The following is a 21,641-nucleotide window of genomic DNA, read 5'->3' as shown; positions in this document are numbered from 1 at the left end:
ACATATAGTTTTTTAGCTTGTCATACTTTGAGTGCAAGATAAAGCTCATTAATTGCAATTACATTTTTCCAGAGCCTTTTCAGACAGTCTTTAAAAAGTGGTTCCAATAAGTCTGAAAGGCTCTGTAACTACTGTATTGCATAGACCCCTATAACAGAAGAGAGCTACCTTTTTGGAGTGGAGCTACATTTTCATTAATTAATTCAAAGTGTAATATTTTAATTTGTATCCCAAAATGTCATGTTTTAACTGGTGTATTGTATTCTGGTGTGTGGTTTCTTTCTTTTTTTAAATGTATACTCTATATATGAAGTGTATTTATTAACATTTTAGTCATTTAGCAGATGCTCATATCCAGAACAACTTGGGTAAATTGGCTTTTGATTACTGTCCCAAAGCTTTGGTCCACAATTTATTTTGGAAGATTCTGTTCACTGTGACAGTTTTTAAATAAATTTTATTTAAAAACTGTCACAGTGATAAGTTCTTCCCTAAGTATCACCAAATAACAGAAATAGCATAGTTCCCTCTTGTAACTTCCTTATTCAGTCTCATATACAGTAGAATTTTTGCTTTAACTGTGATATTTACTGACTTAGTACATGAAGATGAATACACCAACTGAAAGATGTTCTACTGAATGACTAAACTGTACATTTAATATGGCAGGAAATGTGTTTGACCTTTTGACATGGCACACGTTTCTGTTCTATTGCATACATTGGTACATTTCCTTTGTAAGAGGGGAAGTCAGTCCTGTGCATTTTATTGGTGTAAAGTTTGCTGAAGGACATGGAAAATACATGAAAAAAGCTTGGAATCAATGACAACTAGTTGTAAACAAGGCCACCGCCAATTGATTATAGCTAGACTAGTAAAATTAACAGACAACATGGTGCAGCTTGCTATGTAGTACAAGTCCTGCGTCACATTGTATTGACACCTATTTCTATGTGAACACATCCTGATACTAGCAACTGTTCACACTTTTGCTTCAAAATTCAAACACGGATATAATGTAAGATGATAAGTCAAATAACCCCCAAAATGTAAACGCCCCTTGTGTCATGTTGTTTTCTTCAATTGCCTTCCTGTCATGTGGGTGTGTTTCACATACAGTCTATGTTAATCTCAGGAAGTTGCAGTCCACAAACCGATCACACCCATGAGCTGAAGGTTACATTGGAGCTGCAGCACTTTAACTCTTGTGAGTAGCATCCATAAGGCTGTATGTAACAGGTAATTTTGTTTTAATACACATTTTATTGGTTTAATAACCTTTTTATTACTTCATAACTGGTTTATTCCTAAATGTAACAACTGGAGGTTGATCAAAGTAATCCTAGTTTTTGGTATTTATGGTTTGACTTGATTTGACTTGATTTAGGATCAGAATTTGAAGTTATCAGCCTAGTGATCTACATAACCACTACACTATAAGATTGTTCGAGGAACTACAGTACGTATTTGGAGCAAGCACAAGAAGTAGCAATCTTACACAGTAAGAAATATAAAAACAAGATGTCACTAGAGGAAAATCAATTATACAAACGTTATGTCCTTTTTTGATCTCAATGATGATACAGTTATTTTTACATCCCAGAGTATCACAAACTGTATCTCAACATATTTTACTTATATAATTGTATGTTTCTGACATTCACCGGTGGCAATACTTTATAGCAAGGGTCCCAATGTACATCTGTACAGTATATGCAGATGGACATCTACAGATACAGTAGTTTGTTAATTATACTATGAAAAAACGACCTGTTGATACACAACTTCTTGCTACGGTAGCAGTTAGGTGTAGTGTTACCTTACCCATTAAGTTCAATCATATGTCAGATTGCGCAAAAGCTCTATTAATAATAGAAAGGCACAATAGGCTGAGAATGATCAGGCCATATAAGGAAAGAGGTAGTTAGGTTCTGCTTGCTGAGAAGTTAGATATTTCACAAGATTACAGGCCAGTGCCTCAGACCTATTCCTGGGTTAAGAATACAGTGGAGATTTTGAGCTTGGCTTTCAGATCAGGAGATTGTCTCAGGCCGCATCTGCCAAGGCAGCACAATTCTGATATTTTCATCAATTATATCGGTTGACCAATGATAATAGTTCAGTTTGCAAACGATCATATTGGGTTGTCTGTGTACAAACGGTCGTGTATACTCATTACTGGGCTGGCAGCTGAACTTGTCATTATATTTAACATGTTCATTATTTTATCAATTAATGCAAAATAAATCTTAATAGATAATGTCTGTTAGTAATTTAAATGTTATATTTTTTGTTTCTTCTTTCTAGCATTTTGACCTCTGTGTTTATTTCATTGTTTGTTGCTTCCCTAGTTACATTATAGCAGGAACTGTGAAAAGTAGAACTGTCTAACTTGAGATTCCTGTGGAAAAACGTTTGTATTTATTTACTCAAGAGGGACATTTGAGCAAAACTATAGTAAAGCAGTGTTTAACCCCATATGAGCTAGTCCCTCTTATAAGCCTTAACTGATTTTGCCAGTGATTACACTTATGTGGGGCAAAAAAGTAAGCTAAAGCTAGGCTATTTTTAATGAGTTTGGTACACATCCAGAGGAAAGGGAGCAATTTATTATGTTCAGCATTGGCTGACCTAGCAAAGGAAATAGTTCTTTAAGTAATTTTGTTGGAATCGGGTCTAGCTGAGAGTTTGTGGGTTTAGAACTCATTAGAAATTTAGTAAATTTGTCGAGCGATACGGTATCAAAAAATTCAAGTGTCCCCATTGACACCTGGTCAGGGAGGTTCAGGACATTTTTAGGACAACTGAGATTTTGAGGACCATAACTATTTAAGGAGGAGTCAGTTATTTGTTTTCTAATGGCGATGATCTTTTCATCAAAGTAGTTCATGTATTCATTACTACTAAAGTGAAGACCCACTTCCCTTGCTATGCTTAGCTTTTTTGTAAACTTTGCAACTGTATCAAAGAGACATTTTTGAGATTGTTTTTGTTCACCTCAATCAGGTTGGAGAAATAAGCTGATCGAGCAGATGTGAGTGATTTTCGGTATTGTAGTGTACTGTCTATCCAGGCTAGTCTAAATTCTAGTCTAAATAATTTTCTGGAGGCTTGCTTAGGTGCTCTAGTATTGTCTGTGTACCAGGGAGCAAGTTTCTTGTTGCGTATTTCTTTTGTTTTTAGTGGTGCAACTGTGTCTAATGTATTTCGCAGTATTGAGTTTAGATCCTCGATTTGATCGTTTACAGATTTATTTACTCTGTCGTTAATGAGTGAACTTGTAAGAATATCAAGGAATTTATTTGTAGTCCGAGAATTTCTAGTACAGCTTTTGAAACTCATTGTTTGCAGAGCAAGTGGATTTCTTGTTTTAACGGTAAATGTAATAAGACAGTGATCCAATAATCCAGGATTTTGGGGGGAAATGATTTGATCTACAATATCTATTTCTCGTGACAGGACTAAATCTAAGGTGTGATTGTGGCAATGTGTTGGACCTGAGACACGTTGGATGAAACCCATTGAGTCAATTACGGCTTCAAAGGCTTTTTGAAAAGGATCATTGGACTTTTCCATATGAATATTGAAATCACCAAAAATGTGAATACTATCTGCCATGACTACAAGGTTAGACAAGAATTCTGGAAACTCATTGAGGAACATTGTGTATGGCCCGGGGGGGCCTATAAATAGTAGCTATGCAAAACGATTTATCGCCCTCATAACCGCCGGCAGTACTTGAGAAAACAGACCATACAAGTTTTCTAAAATCTAGCAAACTTATTCCATTTGTTCTCAGAGGTCAAAACTTTGGAATTCCAAGTCAGAAGTTTCAATTGGGACGCCCCCTCAAGAAGGAATTCTAATTCCGAAAGTCGGAGCAACCCCACTATCACCAAGTTCGTAATCCAAGATGCCAGCACCCTGTGCAATTTAGCAGACTAGTGTTATAAATTATATAGGAAAATTATGTTGGTAGTTACGTTACAATATTCTGAACAGCACTCGCCTGCCAGATTACAGGTTAGGTAAGCGGTTACGAAATGGCCAATTAAAAAGTGGTCAAAAAAAGATTCTACACAATGAAATACACTGTATATATTCCGAAAGGGCGGGCACAACAAAGGCTTTAATGGGGGTGTCCATCTTGCTTTCCGACTTTGGACAATGGAACACGATCAACTTGGGTCACTCCAGTGTGACATCATTTCCAGTTCCGAGTTCCAACTTCCGAGCTAGGGTTAGGGTCAGGGTTCGGAGCAGTGCCTCTGTTTGAAACTAAGGACCCAAAACAACAATAATATATAATTAATGTGACAAAATAATAACATAACAATAGCAGCCCACCTTGCTGTTTGCAACGACAGCATGTAATGACCTGCTATCTCAACATTCCTGCTTGTTATTGAAAGTGAACTATGGTCTGGACGGCATAGTATCCTGGTAGCTACCTAACTAGCCATCCATGAGTGGAATACATATTTTTAAACCGCCAAATAATTTGCAGAGATGCCTAGGAGTCATATGCTTCAGGGAAAACAAATTATGGCTCGAAGATTTTGAATTGGATTGCATGTTCCCCAATATCACTGTGAGTGCATGCTAGCTAGATCAGTGCAGTGGTTCTCAAACTGTGTGCCTTGGGAACTGGCCAGTGCCTTGGAAATAGTTTTATTCATGATGATTTACATAGCCATAATCAAATCTTAAGGGGTGCCTTGGAAATACTTGTTTTCATAAAAGGTGTGCCTTGTGACAAAAACGTTTCAGAAACACTGAGCTAGACTCGCTCGCTGTAATGAGCCCTCTTCACCAGCCTGAGCTTGTAACTGTAGATGAGGGAGGGGCACACTCACATCCTGACTCATTTGCTGCATCTACAAGAGATAACTCTTCCCCCACCTCATCTAGCCTCGGCTGCGCCTCCTTGACTTCATTATACTTTTGCTTTTTGTCAAAGCTCCGTATATCGATAGCCATCCTTCAATTCAAATCTCGCCTCAGCGAAATAGCTACTACCAGATGCCAACAACGGCAAGTCATGTACCCGGTGCACACTCTCTCTCCCCACCCACCCCAAATGCGTGCATGCCAAGTAGTAGTGTCGATCTGCGGCTCTCATATTGTTTGAGGGCTTTTATTGCGCGATCGGAATGACAGATGAATGGATCCTTGGCTATTTTTGTAAAACAAATATATGAGATCCGTGGCTATACATAAAACATTCGGGGCTTTAGCCCCCAATGCCCTGGCTTGATGATGCCGCTGCTGAGCCTCCAATGACTTTGAGCTTTTCATATTGCCTACAGAACCTGCTTTCAGAAAATGTTAACGGCTGTCAACTGGCGCACTCACTCGACTCACCCACTGCCCGCACCTGGCACCGCCCTCCCTCACTGTCTCTCGAGTCGTCAATATCATCTCACTTATAACAAATAAGTCTTGACTTATTAGATCACAGGACCTTAGACTGGGGTGAAGCTTAATCTTTCAGCATGTCATTGACCCAAAATACAAAGCCAAGACAATGCTGGTGTGGCTTCCGGGCAAGTCTGTAAATACTGTATCCTTAAGTGGCCCTGCCAAAGCCTGAACAGGAACCCGATTAAAAAACCCTTCAATGTAGATGGACCAGTAGGATTTCATTCATAACTGTCCTCCCAACCAACCTGGTCTCAGGAACCTACGATTTCGTATGATATGTGACGTTACGTTATGTTACATTACAATGCGCCACCAAAACGTATGATACATTACAAAATTATTAAAACGTAACATATCTTACGAACGCTATTACAACCTATCAAATGTTACGAGCGCTATTAAAACGTAAAATATAATACTAACAAATGTATGATATTTCACGAACGCTAATAAAGACGATTTTCTTACGAAATGTTAGATCTGTGTTTCGCACCAGCAACATTTGGAGTAGAAGGTAGTTGCCTTACCCACTGCCCCACACTGGATATGGGAATTTAGGATGAATAACAGCAAAAGCAAGGTCGCTAGTATATGTTATAGAAGCATTTTATCGTCATCGTGACGTTGACGTTTGGCATCACAGCACTGCGGTTAGGTTTAAGGTTAGATTTTACAGCACCAGGGTTAAGATTAGGGTTACGGTTTGGGCTACGGTTAGGAAACAAAAAAGGTTAGTTTAAGGTTTACGTCTCACAGCTCTGGGATTCAGTTTAGGGTTTGGGGTAAGGTTAGCTATCACACCACCGGGGTTAAGGTTAGGATTATGGTTTGGGTTAGGTTTACAAAGAAAATCACTTCAAACCCTTCAAACTTATGTTGTGACAACACCACTCGTCAAGGTTAGTTAGAGGTTACCCAGTGGAGCAGTGGGTAACGTGCCTGTATAAGATATGGATGATTGCTGGTTCGGATCACAGTTATTGCTTTTTCTTTGTGTTTTTTCTTGATTCTTTGTGTTTTAAGATGACCAGGGAAAGTGATGAAAATATTCAGGTGCTGCTTTAGAGCAAGGCATTCCATTATTTCTCGGCATGCAGTTGCCTTTGAAAGACTTTCTGCATCACCAACACTGTACAAGAATGTCCCACATGCAAATAAACGCAGAGCTATGCAGATTGAACAGTGGTCAAGGCTTGGCTACGTTGAGTGTGCGTCCTTTTGTGTGGTTCCAGCAGACTGCATAAGTAAACTTTGCGGAGCCTACTGAACATGTACCTCTCCCCCTGACACTCATCAGGGAAGCCCAGTGGAAAACATCTGTCTCTGAAGACCCTTGGGGCTGGTGGTTTAAACACTTTGTGTAGAATCTGAGCACCTTCATCCACAGGGTTATTAAGGAATAGACATGCCATCGTTGGTTGTAACTGGCTGGTCTTTAGATGCACACAAAAAAAGTCAGTTATCATCACCTGTATTGATAGTTATGGCATCAATGTTGAACATTCTTGCACCATAAAATGAAATAGCTTTGGCAGTGTAAAGTTCGTCTTTAGTCTCGCTAGCAATTGCTCAATTCCTATGACTATTCCAAGTACTAAGATACTAGTATTACTGGCTTATAAGCTTTTAAAACATCCAGTGGCAAAAGCCATACAGTTCATAAATGCTATTTGTGGTGGAAGTAAACTTCATATGAAATGTTAGTCAGTTTAAAACAATGCTTAATGGTGTCTAGCAAAATACTCAAACTTGGCGTGACGTTAAGTACTTTACCATCATCCGCAAAGTACGTACTCTTCTTGTAGTATGTAGTATGTGATTTGAGATTCAGCCATAGTCTAGGCCTATGTCAATAAACTATTTTCTTTTGAAGACAGTGAAAGTGGTAAGACATGATTTTCTTAACTTGTTTATTTCTATTGATATGTTCTTTGCAACTAAATCAAATAGGTAAATTCATGCTTGGTCACAATGACAGAAAAAAGTCTGAACTTATATTTCCGAACACGGACAGGACAAAAGTGATACGAGAGAGAAAATACACCGAAACACTCTTGGGATTCTGTTTCCGCCTGTTGGACATTCTTTGAAACACAGCTAAATTAAGCTTGACAGTTACCCTGCGAGGGAGCAGGCTAGTTCAGAGGTATAAGTTACCTTGGTTACTGATCAGGGACTCCTACAAGCCACATTAATGGAACAGAAATTAGCCAGACTTTAGCCAGACTTTCCTTTATCTGCCTTCATGGAATACCCCCAAGTATGTTGGACCAGGCTTGAATTTTCAGGGCCGTTGAGAACTCTTGGTTAGATTCTCTTTTTAGTAATTCATCAATGTCAATTTGTTTTGGTTACTGAGCTGCCCTTCAAGGGGCTGTATGTAGAATTTTGGCCGCAGACAATGTTTCCCAAAATGTATTCACCAGAAATTATTTTGGATGAATACAGATCCGTAAAAAATTAAGAGACCACAGAACTTTTTTCTTTCCTTTCCAAAAAAGTCGTAAAGGAAGAGTTTGAGTGAGGAACAGAAGGGTTAAAATTAAGCAAAATTGAACGCTTCTCTATGCCAGGGTTCTGGAGAGGAGAATACGGCTGATAGTAGAACCTCGGATTCAGGAGGAACAGTGTGGTTTTCGTCCAGGCTGTGGAACACTGGACCAGTTCTATACCTTCTACAGGGTGATGGAGGGTTCATGGGAGTTTGCCCAACCAATCCATATATGTTTTGTGGATTTGGAGAAGGCATTTGACTGTGTCCCTCGTGGCATCCTGTGGAGGATGCTTCGGGAATATGGGGTCCTGGGTCCTTTGCTAAGGGCTGTCAGGTCCCTGTACGACCAAAGCAGGAGCTTGGTCCGCATTGCCGGCAGTAAGTCAGACTTGTTCCCTGTGCATGTTGGACTCCGGCAGGGCTGCCCTTTGTCGCCGGTTATGTTCGTAATTTTTATGGACAGAATTTCTAGGCGCAGCCAGGGGCTGGAGGGTGTCAGGTTTGGGAACCACACGATTTCGTCTCTGCTCTTTGCGGATGATGTTGTCGTGTTGGCCCCTTCAAGCCAGGACCTTCAGCATGCACTTGGATGGTTTGCAGCCGAGTGTGAAGCGGTGGGGATGAAAATCAGTACCTCCAAATCCGAGGCCATGGTCCTCAGTCGGAAAAGGGTGGCTTGCCCACTTCAGGTTGGTGGAGAGTGCCTGCCTCAAGTGGAGGAATTTAAGTATCTAGGGGTCTTGTTCACGAGTGAGGGAAGGATGGAACAGGAGATTGACAGACGGATCGGTGCAGCTTCTGCAGTAATGCGGTCGATGTATCGGTCTGTCGTGGTGAAGAAAGAGCTGAGCCGCAAGGCGAAGCTCTCGATTTACCGGTCAATCTACGTTCCTACTCTCTCCTATGGTCATGAGCTTTGAGTCATGACCGAAAGGACAAGATCCCGGATATACAGGCGGCCGAAATGAGCTTTCTCCGCAGGGTGGCTGGGCGATCCCTTAGAGATAGGGTGAGAAGCTCGGTCACCCGGGAGGAGCTCAGAGTAGAGCCGCTGCTCCTCCACATCGAGAGGGGTCAGCTGAGGTTGCTTGGGCATCTGTTTCGGTTGCCTCCGGAACGCCTTCCTGGGAAGGTGTTCCGGTCCCGTCCCACCGGGAGGAGACCCCGGGGAAGACCTAGGACACGCTGGAGGGACTATGTCTCCCGGCTGGCCTGGGAACGCCTCGGTGTCCCCCCGGAAGAGCTGGAGGAAATGTCTGGGGAGAGGGAAGTCTGGGCATCCCTGCTTAGACTGCTGCCCCCGCGACCCGGCCCCGGATAAGCGGAAGATGATGGATGGATGGATGAACGCTTCTGTTCCTCACTCAAAACTTTCCTTTTCAACTTTTTTGGAAAGGAAACAAAAAAAGTGCAGTGGTCTTAATTTTTTCCGGTGCTGTAAAATGCTGCATTTCTATTGGTCAACAGAAGCCAGACCCACTTCATTGTCAAAGAGAAAGGCTTGCTCTGTGTCAGATACTAAGTTGTATGACCTGATTACATATTGTATCTACTTTAACTGGACATTTTCATATCACTGAAAACAGAGATGCTCAACCCAGAAGCATACATTTTCATCATAGCAATGGCTTTAGATGGAAGTTTAGTATGGGGGATAAATGATTAACCCCTTCGAATGCTACTGAGTGGACATGTAGGAATATTAGTGCAGAGAGAATCTATGACCTAGGTGATCATTTAATATCTAATAATCTGACTCCATATTGTTTGTAAACATATGCAATCATAACGGACCATGATATGCTGGAAGTTCTTAGAAAAGATAGCTAATCTTTTGGCACAAGCCAAACATTTAAAGGAGCATAGGTTTCACAGCTCAGTCAAGTCCAGAAAACAAAGGACGGTGTAGCAACCCTGAACTCAGGGATGATCAGTCTGGTCACTTCGATTTACATAAGTGTATGTGTCTATATTAGTCATCCTAAAGTGTAGGTCGTTTAGCAAGAACCATACAGTAAAATGTGTGTTCCTGGGGCTAACAGGAAGTTAATATGCCCATGACTCAGGGATGACTAGAATGTCATGTGTTCCTGGGCCAAACCAAACTGCTTATAGAATTCCAGGACTCAGGGACCCCAAGTCTGGTCGCTTAGACTTACTTATGTGTGTGTAATTACCAGCAGCCCAAATGAGCTTGAGTATGCAGATGAACGAGGAATGCCGCAGTAATCTATATTCCAAAGTAATACAAATTATTCCGATCAGGAAAAAAGTTACAATATAAAACATAGCTACATATCAACACGATTCAATGTCCTCCCAACTATACCATATGTATTTCAGACACTATAGCACGGAGATAAGCAAAGAGTTTGGATTAAAGATAGACTCTAAGTCAGGCTTTCCTATTTATCCCCACCGGACAGACCAATTCCAAACTCCCCCATTGGATCTATAATAGGATCACCTCATGTGATGGCAATTTCATCGATCAGAACTCTTAAAGGAGGAAGTACAGAGACAAAATTCTCTTGGCATCATTAGGTTTATTTATTTGCAAATAGAGAGACGCGTCAAACGCTTACAAACATAATCATCCGAGGAGTCTCTAACTTAATACATGAACAGTTCGTATTTATAGAGGAAAAAGGGGTGTGGTAAGTTGCTAGCCATCTGTCTTGTGTCACAAAGGTTTTACCTAAAGGGAGGGCTGCCCCCCCCCACCTTATCCTTCCTGCCATAATGTTAACTGTTGCGTTTACTTAAACAAGTCAATTGCTCCTAATTCCCCCCAAGGACCACATTCCTAAGGAGCAAAAGGACTGACACCCTTCTTTGTCTAGGCAGGAAAACATAGTACCTAATAATCCTCTGATATTATACAGACATGTGTGTGACAATCAAAGTAAAGATTTACATACCAGCCAATGGAAAGACAGACATTTCTCAAATGTACCTTAGTTCAAAATTTCCATAACACTCACCTTGGCTAAAACAATGAAAACAAAGAAACTGGCATTCACACATTTACATATATTAAATTTGCACCATCCAAAGCTAGACGCATGGTTTTGCAGGATTCTTCATCCAGTAAACATTTACCTGTAACAAATGATACATAACATGTACCGCATTGAAACCTATTGGAGAGTTCATCCCTATATGGCACACATTAAAGGACACACAAACATAAGTGCAGTTAATCCCACGGAAGTCTTATTTCTACTTTTGTTGTTTTGTCCATCCTCACATCTGGTTCGTCTGAGCAGATGGGGCTGGGCTTGGCCCCCACCGTGTATGTCCATTCCTTTCAGGAAGCAAATAGGCCCATTGGTGTGAGATTAGGATGTCCTGCTGAGTTGAGACACCAGACAACACAGTACCTTCAAAAACCTTCCAAAACACATCTTACATTACACCACAGAAGCTACTCCTGAATAAAAAACACATGATGAGTCATCCATGATGAGATCAAGAGGAAAGATATTCTCTGGTTTGAATGAGACCAAAACTGATCTATTAGCTTTGGAGGTGAAATTGGTGTTCTTGGAAAGTTCCAACAAATGATCTCAAAATTTTATATAACCCCGTTTTCTTTCTGTCACCAGGAAATGTGTTGTTTTGTGTATCTCCTACTCCTGCTAATAGGCAGTGATGGTAAGTTGGGGGGAACTTAATCTTTGATATTTAAGTCTCACAAATTATATTTTGAAAGTCCTCCAGTCTCCTGTGTGAGTTTGTGTGTTTGTGTGCTTCATTCATATAGTGCTGTGCCAGGAAGTGGAAGTATGTACCAAAACAGCAATTAACTCCTGCAGTGACTGCATCAAATCAGGAGCGTATTGTGGGTGGTGCAAACAACTGGTGAGGAGAGTCGCATGTGTGACAGCAATGATAAAATTACAGAAAAGAAGTTACTCCTGAACAAGGACTAGGTCTCTAAACTAACACCCTTGAGTTTCATGCATCTGTTGATATGCTAGGTGTTAAGCCACAGTATGTGGGAGGATGTAATCACACTATGCGTACAAAATAGGTCCCATATCATTCCATCAATCAGAAACACTGACTAAACTACATTTAAAAGTCAGCTGCAACACTAAACTAGGGTGACTGAAAAAAAAGAAAGACTGTTCATAGTATGATTGAAAATTATACAGACATGTCCTAATTACCTATCCATACAGAATTCAACACGATACCTGAGTTTCTTGTCTGTCCTACTCCTAGAACTTCACGAAACCTGGGGAGCAGGAAGCTGCTCGCTGTGACACCCAAGCTGCGCTAAAAGAGAGAGGCTGCATGGAAGAAGATATTATATCCCCCAAGAATGTATTTTTTAATGTAAAGAATTCTACACTGTCCAAAAATACAGATACAACAGACGATCCCATCCAGCTCCAACCACAGGAGGTTTATTTAAAGCTCAGACCAGGTGGGTGCTCTTAACTTGGGTTCGAAGGTAGTTGACAACAAGGAGGGTTAGATGCATGTTGTTCAACTGATTTTCAAAGAAAATGCATATAGAAGATGCTATAGGAATAATGCAAATGCTAAATCGCAGCATTGGTGATAGATATTCAAGAGGGCAGCACTGAGCTAGCCTGCAACGTCATGTCCTGGCTCATTTTATGTATCAAGAGGGCAGCACTGAGCTAGCCTGCAACGTCATGTCCTGGCTCATTTTATGTATCAAGAGCAGCACTGAGATAGCCTGCAATGTCATGTCCTGGCTCATTTTATGTATCAAGAGCAGCACTCAGCTAGCCTGCAACGTCATGTCCTGGCTCATTTTATGTATCAAAATGGCACCTTAACCCAATTTGCTTGACTTCAAATGTACTATTGTGTTTTCACATAAGATTGGTTATTTGGGAAAGCCACATTCACATTATCCTCAACCTAGAACAAAACAATATTAACCCAAATGAGATTTCATTTTTCAAATGTATGTAAACACAACCAGTCACAATGTTTTAATCTGATTAGGCTCATTCAAACGTCTGATGGAGGCTACATGGCATCTACACCAACCAAACCCAGGCTGTTCAGTAAATGTGAAAAGATGATATATGTAGATTGTCAAGCCAAGACTTCAATTCTAGGTTGAAAGAAGGGAGGGATGTGTAAATATGTAGATAATAATTATAGTTTATGGTGCTGTTGAAAATGCAAATCATGTGTTGACTTGTTTCTAGTGGGGTTATTTTTAGGAGTTTTGTGTCACCTAATTATTGTTTGGTGCATTGGCCCCCCTGCTGCTAATTGTCTGGAGCCAGCTTTGATCAAAGAGTGAGACAGGTGGGGAGGGAGTGAACTCTTCCATCGTCAGTTGATGAATATCAACCACCTTTCAAAACATAGTCCTGAGTGGCATTGACCGCGCAACAAAACCATACTGTGGTGAAGTGGTGAAGTCTTTATCTATTATTATTAACACTGGGTTCATTAAGATATTATTATTTGCGGCCATGAACATTATTTTAGTGTATGTTTCATGATATTGACACAATTAAATTTTCTTTTTTTCTTGGACCATTCACTTTAATAAGGACTGTCCAAGACCTTCAGGATTAACTTTCAGAGAATTGAAGGCTATCCTGTGGATCTTTACTACCTAATGGATCTCTCCTACTCCATGGAAGATGATCTCAGGAGCATTAAATCTCTGGGAAACCAACTGTTTGAAGCTCTGCAAGGCATCACAAAAAAGGGACGAATAGGTGACATCATCTTTGAAATATTTGAAATAGTTCAGATACAGAACATTTGCTTTAGACTGTTTTTGGTGCAAGGAAGCCAGGGTTGGCACAGAATTAAATGCATGTGGGTCTCATAATCCAGGTCTTCTACTCATTACGTTTGTCCAAAAATGGCTTTACATGAATGTCCTACTGATGCTCTTTATTTTGGTTGTAGGTTTTGGATCTTTCGTAGACAAGACTGTTCTGCCATTTACTAACACCAACCCAGAAAAGCTGAAGAAGCCATGCGCTGAAAAGGAACAATTCTGCCAACCTGCATTTGGCTACAGACATGTTCTTAGCATGACTGCAGACAAAGCAACATTTCAGAAGGAGGTCAACAAGCAGAACATCTCTGGAAACTTAGACTCCCCTGAGGGGACACTGGATGCCATCATGCAGGCTGCAGTCTGTGGGGTAAGACGAGTATAAAGCCATGAGGCAAAAACAGAAACAATTAGGTACGAGTAAGAATGCCTTTCTCCATAGCCATTTCAGCATAGAGGGGTGCAGTTTATTTTGTTCACATTCATTACCCTGTACTCATTTCATAAGCCAAAGACGAAGGCCATTCTTCATTCTTCAAAGAACAGATCCTGAACAAATCCTGATTTGATAACCCTCACAGCTATCTTCCAATCATTATTGGTATGATATTTGTATAATTGGTATGATATTTAGTTCCAAATATTGGAACTAAATAATGCCCTGAGAAACTGTCTTTTTTTTAATGCCCTGAGAAAAGTTTTACCCAAAACAATGAAAAAGTGAAAATCTCCAATGTAACTGCAGACAAATGTATGTCCAAGTAGGAAACATATTACATGTTGTGTCCACATTATTAGATTGCATACTCTCCCCCACTATTTACTGATTTAGCAATTTGAATATACAATATTTTTGTGAATACTTTTGCACCTTAACTGTAATGCAATTTGGTTCCCAACGTTCACCAAAAAGAGCCTTTCGACAAACAATCCATTACCAGTCATGACTAGAAGGACTGAACCTCATGCCAATGAGACATCCTACACTAAATCTGGACTTTTCATTGATAAGTAAGGCTTAGGGTGTTGTAGTAAATTAACTTGTGTTAGCTTCTGGGTCTTTTGCAGAATAATAATGGACCCCAGTCAGGGGGGGTGGGGGAGACATGCTTTCTCACACCTGTCTAGTTTCAAACCCTGTCGGCTCCCCCTTAACTTCCTTGTCTCCCTCCCTGTCCACGTTTCCCAGGTTTATTACCTCGGGGAAAAAGGAAGTTTGAAACTATCTCCACTGAGGGAGGGGAAGGGTTTTCTAACCTGAATCCAAAAAGCTACTCCGCTGTAAATCCTGCTCCATACAGAGATTAATTTAAGTTTTAAAGCAATAGCAGAGGCTCCATATTAGTTCCCTTTGAATATTTTGGGAATTGTAACTTAAAATATAAGGTCCCTGGTAAAAACATGCAAGGGAAAAAACTATAAAACCAAATAAATTAATAAAAAAGATTTCCTGTATTAACCGCAGACCAATTATCACCACCCAGGACTGCCGTCCGTAGCAATAACAACTCAGGGCGCTACCATGTGTTTTATGTCACTTTTTTTTGTTTTTTACATGAAGCCCCAAAATTTTTTCTCCTCAGGATAGGATTGGCTGGAGGAACAGCAGCACTCGAATAATCGTCCTGACCACAGACGATGGCTTCCACATGGCTGGGGACGGCAAGCTGGCTGGCATACTTGAGCCGAACGATGAGAAATGTTACTTGGAGAACAAGATTTACTCCAAGAGTAGTGAAATGGTAAGTGATGACATGAAATGCATTGTGATTTATTCGATTGGTCCCCATCACAACTATATATGAAAATGTAAATATTTGCAATATTTTCGCTAAACAATGGTATTTTCATGGTTGTTCGAGTTACATACAATATGTTTATGTAGGACTACCCGTCTGTTGGTCAAGTGGCTACACAGTTAGAGAATAACAACATTCAGCCAATCTTTGCTGTGACAAAAAACATGGAGGGTGTGTACCGGGTAAGTAGACATCCTTTCTGCTGATAAACATTAAGAGTGATATTTTAAGGTAACAGCTTCCTGCAACATTTTTGACAAAGGTGACATATTTAAAGCTGCCACTTACTAACCCTGCCACGTAATCTTCACTTTTATTCCAGAAACTCAGTGAAATGATCCCCAAGTCTGAGGTGGGAGTGTTGTCGGAGGATTCCAGAAATGTTGTTGAATTGATCAAAGCGGCCTACAATGTGAGAAATTTACAATATTTTCGTAGATATTAATCAAATCAATCAATCACTTTTCAAACAATGTTATAACATTTATTGTAATTGTGAATTTTCAGTACAGATTTTTTCTTAAGGTAACACCTGTATACCTTAAGAAAAAATCAACTATAGTGAGGGATCCCTCACTATAGTTGGTTGTCACAGAGGTTGGTTACAAAAGTGTGTTTTACGCAAAATCCAGAGTTCGGTAATAACTGAAGTAGAAATGTGTATCCTTTATACATGGGCGTAGATTCAGGGGGGACTGGTCAATTTGACCACCTCAGAAAATCCAGGGAACCATTTACCTTGAACCCCCAATATGAAACAAAAACCTATGCACTATAAGAAAGGTCATCCATGTGGTCAATACATTTTAGGGTCACATAACATTCAAATAAGAGGGATTTTAGCATTTTTCATCAACCAATTTTCTCCTATAACTGAATTACAAATTAAAAATTCAGTAATAGGACATTCACTGACATTTTTTCTTCAGTTTTATACAGTGCTTGACTTGGTCTGGAACGGTCTTCTAATTTTAGGCAAACAACGTTCCGGATCGTTTTTTAGGCAAAAGAGCAAGTTTAATTAAAACATGCATTTTGAAAGACCGTCAAATGTGCAATTTGGCAGTTCTTGAACAAAGTCTGGTTTAATATTTTATTTAAAATCACTGGTGTCATATGAAAACCAAGTGTGAATCAAGTGATGCTGGGGTCATTTATTATTTTACGGTGACATTTATTTCATGTTGCTAAATATTTGTAAAACCTCAAATTATTCATTCCATGTGCTCCCATTATCTTAAGATACAATTACCATTGGCCTCTAACCATTACAGTTGATGAGACATTTTGTGGATAAACAACACTTATTCAATGATCATTGTTAATGCTGTGAAAATTAAGATCACAAAAAGTAATGCAAATGCATGGATTACAGAAAGGGTGTAATATAATATCCTTGTATATGGACATCCCAGTGAGCAGAGTTGGATCCAAAATCAGACAGTAAAAGGGACCAGGGACCTGCATCACATAACGTAGGCACTGCCAGGAAAAAGTATGCTCTACAAACACTAACCAGACTAATAAGATAATTTGGGAACTACAGAGTTCAGTGGTTAAGAGTGGAATAATGATGATGCTCCAGTTAACCGTATCAAGACCACTCCATGACACTGGCATGTATGGTATGCAAGATAGAAGCTGTTACTCAAAGAAGTACCATATGAAAGCACATCTGGAATTCAGCTACAGTAAAAAGAACAAGGTGTGGATGCAGGTCAAATGACATCAATGTATAATTAAAATTCCATTGTTTTGAAATGAATTATCAATTTCAATATACCATTTGTTATTCAGTGACAAGAGATAATTGTTCAGTAATTGCCAATAATACTTCTGCTAGGCACTGTACATTTGTAGTTGGTTCAGATTTGAAAACCAGACTCATGCAATCCTGGCATCTGGTTGATTGTAAAAATGTAACAGTGTTGGAAGACATGAGTATAAAATGGTGCACATTTCAAGTCAACATCCTTTACTTTCTTCTAACAGAAAGTGTGACAACCATCCCTGGTCTTCCCTCAGGGAACAAAATTTGTCTGTTTGGATTTGCTTTGTGGATTTCTTTTACTGGTGATGTTAGTGCTGGTATCAACTCTAAGACTGTCTCGTATCTCTGACGCAGAGGCTCTCGTCCAAAGTTACAGTGACTCATGATTCTCTCCCTGATAATGTGAAAGTCACTTACACTCCAAAATGTCCTAATGGGGGAGGTTCTGGAGGGGACACAGGTGTCTGTGACAACGTGGGAGTGGGTATGATGGTAAGAGTCCAGCAGCAACACACTATTGCATAAATAACTTTTTTTTTTTTTTACTGCTAACATGTATATGTATTTCAAAGTATTATATTGATAGAAAATACAACTGTTAATTAGTGTCATCATGGGTTTGACTTGAACACAATACCATTTGATTCTACTTCCCTCGTCCTTCCAACACTACTTCAAACACTACTATCTTTTCAACAGATCTCAATGCAAGTTTAAAAAGAGCGATATAATTTATGAACACATTTAATCAGGTGATGATAAATCCCCAAACAGGTAAATCTAATTTCCTCTGCTGAATTCCACTCAGGTGTCTTTTGATGTAACAGTGACAGCCAAAGAATGCTTGGACAGGAATATCTCTTTCACAATTGGTCCATTGGGTATAAAAGACAAGCTGAAGGTGAGCGTGTCGACTCGCTGTGAGTGCGAGTGTGACGACCCCCAAACGGACGCACATCCATACTGCAACAGGCAGGGCAAAGTCAACTGTGGTATGTGCAGGTAAGGCGGAAAGTATTTTCTTACTTATGCTAATTTGGTCAATATTGACTTATGCTGTATATCTATTCTCTTTAATCATTGTGAAAAGATACAAGCGTTGGGATTGTGTGAAGTCTTTGCAGTTCATTAAGTCGCTTCCGCCCTACTTTGTTCAGTTGCAAGGATACATTTGTTGGCCAGAAGTGTGAGTGCTCTATCAAGGGAAAGGATGTGAGCTCCTTGAAGGCAGCATGTCAGAAGGATAATGGCACGGAGTGTGAGGGCCGAGGGGACTGCGTGTGTGGCGTGTGCCAGTGCCACGCAATCCCAGGCGGCCTTGCCTACTACGGCACCCACTGCGAGTGTGAGAACGAGAGCTGCGAGAAGTACAAGAACCAACTTTGTGGAGGTAAGGTCTGCTAAATAAAACAGATGAAAATATCTTAAAGGACCTTAAAAGTTCGTACATAGAGAAGTAGAAAGCACACCTGCTGCCCACCTGTTCATGACATTTAAAGACGCAAGGTAGCATTTTACTAACCTAAATTCAATTTTCCCTTGCTGTGTTAAAGGGAACGGGAAATGCATCTGCAAAAATTGTGTGTGTGACCCTGAGTATGAGGGCCCCGCCTGCCAATGCAAGAAGTCCGACGAGCAGTGTCGCTCAGACCAGAGTGTTTGCAATGGCAGGGGCACATGCCAGTGTAACCAATGCAAGTGCATTGAGGGCTACCAACGGCCCTTCTGTAAGTTCTGCCCAGCCTGCCAGACCCCCTGTATAACCAAGGGGTAAGAGGAAAATTTCATCCCTTGGAGTAGTGAATCATCGTCTACACATTATCGGCAAAGAAAAAAGATGGATAGTGATACCTTGAAATCTTAGCACACATTTAAGTACTGGACATTTTTCAGTGTTTACAGGACCTCTTGTTCATTCATTTTCAGGAAATGCATCGAATGTCTTGGCTTTCAGACGGGCCCGTTTAGTAAGAATTGTTCCGAGGCCTGTAAGAGCATTCACAAATTTGAGATGGTGGACACATTACCACCTGGTAAGCCCTGTGATGTAAGGGATGTGGAGAACTGCAGGGTGTTCTTCACCACTTTTCAATTGGTTGGAGAGGACAACTACACCGCCCAGATACTCAAGAAGAAAGGTAAAAGACTTACAGCAATGTTGGAGTTGATGCTCTTACTGGGAATACATGACAAACACACATAACAACAAATTATTTAGATACGCATTTAGATGCTATGGAAAATCTGAATTAGAAAATGGTTATATTAAGGATGATATCAATCACTTACTGCTATAATTTAGTAATTTCCACTTCTGTTACAAGTTGCTTATATAGTATATACTGTATATCAACTATTAATTATTAATATGTATTATTACTTGATATAACTGCAATAAGGACCCCATAAAATTATGTGTTACCAGACTAACAAAGTGTGCATGTTTATTCATGTCCATCACACAGAGTGTCCAGAGTTGCCAAACATCTATGGCATCATTGGAGGATCCATCGCGGGTGTGGCCCTCATCGGTCTTCTGATACTACTCCTCATTAAAGGCATTATCTACATGAACGACCTGAAGGAGTTCCGCAGATTTGAGAATGAGAAAAAGAAGGCCAAGTGGACGGATGTAAGTACCATTGGTTTAACTAAAAAAAACATCTCTTTGAGAATGAAGAGCTGCGAAGCAGGACATTCATGCCAATTACCTTTTATGTCTGCTACCATAAATATTTTGCAAAGACAGCTGCTATTATAAACATGAGAGCATTACTAAAAATGTGACACTCCATATTTCAACATTAGAGATTATTCTAAATGATTAAGTGTCCTTTCAACAGGGAGCTAATCCACTATTCCAGAATGCAACCACCACTGTGGCCAACCCAACCTTCACTGGAGAATAAGATCAGAGACAGCAGTCTCAGTGAGATTCACAAGCATGTACATATATTACACATCTTTCAATGTGCATTTTCTGGAGATTTGTTCATTAATTAAAAAAATTGAAATTTGTCTTGAGAAGTACTGCATAGCTTTGTCCATGGCTGGCTTTAGTTTGTTCGAAGTAGCTGTAAAGCAGGCATTTCTTTGTTCTTTACTTCTTCAGGATAAAGCTTCAGAAGTTTTTGCTTGTGTGTGGGCCTCTGCACTTAGACCTCTTTTAACATAGTTTCTTGCTTCTGTTCTGGCTACTTTCCCATTTACTGAGTGGCTACCCAGCGGTGAAATTACATTGTGCCGTATTTGCATGACTTTTACATGTGCATTTTAGCAATTAAGCGGACGCCCATATCCAGTGACTTAACAGTAGTGAGAGCATACAATTCTGACCTGATCCCTGTGGGAATTGATCCCAGAACCTATGGCATTCCAAGTGCCATGCTCAACCAACTGATATGGGACTATCAGTTGGTTGAGCTAACATCAGTAAAGCAGGTGGCAAATAGTCAAAGTAATGTTCATTTCTGAAACCCATTCATATAGCAGCATAATAATAAATCTAGCTACATACATTACCAGTCAGAGGTTTGGACACACTTACTTATTTGTTGTCAATACCCCATTGCAATGAGTTGGCCACACCATGCATGTGGCCAACTCAAGTGTTACAATAAATGCGCATTGGCATTTCGATCAATGTTTGCTCCAAGCAATTCTAATGTTTACAATTTCTGAGATTCTCCAGGTGTAAACAAAACAATGTAAATATTCACGCAGATCAGTTTTGCTTACCAATTAAGATGTTTTGCAAGTTAAATGGAACTTTTATTTTAAGTGTATGAAAGCAGAAGTTAAATGAATGTGGATTACGACTGCAGCTACAGAAATATGTACAGATAGGGAAGCACTGAAGTATACAAAGGGGGAGGATGAGCAGCAGCTGTGTAAACACTATACACAGAACAACACATGTAGAACATGGTCCATACACTCGCAGGAGCTTCTGGATCGTATGGACAGAGGACAGAAATATTTGCAGTCATGGACTATTTGTTTCTGTTTTTGTATGTTATGTGTTTGTGACTAACTCATTCTAGTATTACATCATCAGGATGATTAAACAAAACATTTTTGTAAGATTTTAACTTGTACGGTGACTGTACATATCATCCTATAAGGACGCAGATGTTTGAAATGTCTAATAAAACTATCCTGACTTGATGGACTTGAGCTCATGATTCAAAGAGAATGTGATGCACTATGCAGTCAACAGCAGAGTGTACTGTTGTGTACCCTAGCAGAACGTTTCCACATTCTCATGTGACAATACCTGATTATTAAATATACAGGACACGAAAAGTTCTGCCCTGCCTTACCGCAGCTACCTACACCTAGTGCTTGCAATCATGCACTACA

At 40.0% G+C, this 21,641-nt stretch overlaps 1 protein-coding gene across 2 annotated transcripts; it reads left to right on the top strand.

Moving 5' to 3' along the window:
- The first annotated feature begins 1,124 nt into the window (after window positions 1-1,124).
- itgb2 (integrin, beta 2) lies at window positions 1,125-21,446 on the top strand. Of its 2 annotated transcripts, none has more exons than XM_020055081.2 (16): window positions 1,125-1,207; window positions 11,527-11,575; window positions 11,685-11,782; window positions 12,149-12,353; window positions 13,471-13,641; window positions 13,838-14,079; window positions 15,293-15,451; window positions 15,595-15,690; window positions 15,831-15,920; window positions 17,634-17,771; window positions 18,088-18,281; window positions 18,437-18,669; window positions 18,833-19,049; window positions 19,206-19,417; window positions 19,745-19,911; window positions 20,123-21,446. In XM_020055081.2, exons 2-16 carry the CDS (start codon window positions 11,530-11,532, stop codon window positions 20,186-20,188), a joined length of 2,334 nt encoding a protein of 777 aa, XP_019910640.1. In that variant the 5' UTR covers window positions 1,125-1,207; window positions 11,527-11,529; the 3' UTR covers window positions 20,189-21,446. The 2 variants fall into 2 exon arrangements, with proteins under 2 accessions (XP_019910640.1, XP_010878142.1); XM_010879840.4 differs by having other exon boundaries at window positions 1,140-1,239.
- Window positions 21,447-21,641: the final 195 nt, after the last annotated feature.

Source organism: Esox lucius, chromosome 16 (genome assembly GCF_011004845.1).
Source record: "Esox lucius isolate fEsoLuc1 chromosome 16, fEsoLuc1.pri, whole genome shotgun sequence".
NCBI lineage: Eukaryota > Metazoa > Chordata > Actinopteri > Esociformes > Esocidae > Esox > Esox lucius.
Note: the sequence above shows the minus strand (reverse complement) of the source record. Positions and strands in the feature narration are given on the sequence as shown.

Excerpts from the sequence above, each read along its gene's own strand:
- itgb2 (XM_020055081.2), top strand. The coding sequence starts at position 11,530 with ATGTGTTGTTTTGTGTATCTCCTACTCCTGCTAATAGGCAGTGATG. Across the intron at positions 17,772-18,087 it reads ACGTGGGAGTGGGTATGATG|GTGTCTTTTGATGTAACAGT; the intron begins GTAAGAGTCCAG and ends AATTCCACTCAG. Across the intron at positions 18,670-18,832 it reads CAAGAACCAACTTTGTGGAG|GGAACGGGAAATGCATCTGC; the intron begins GTAAGGTCTGCT and ends GCTGTGTTAAAG.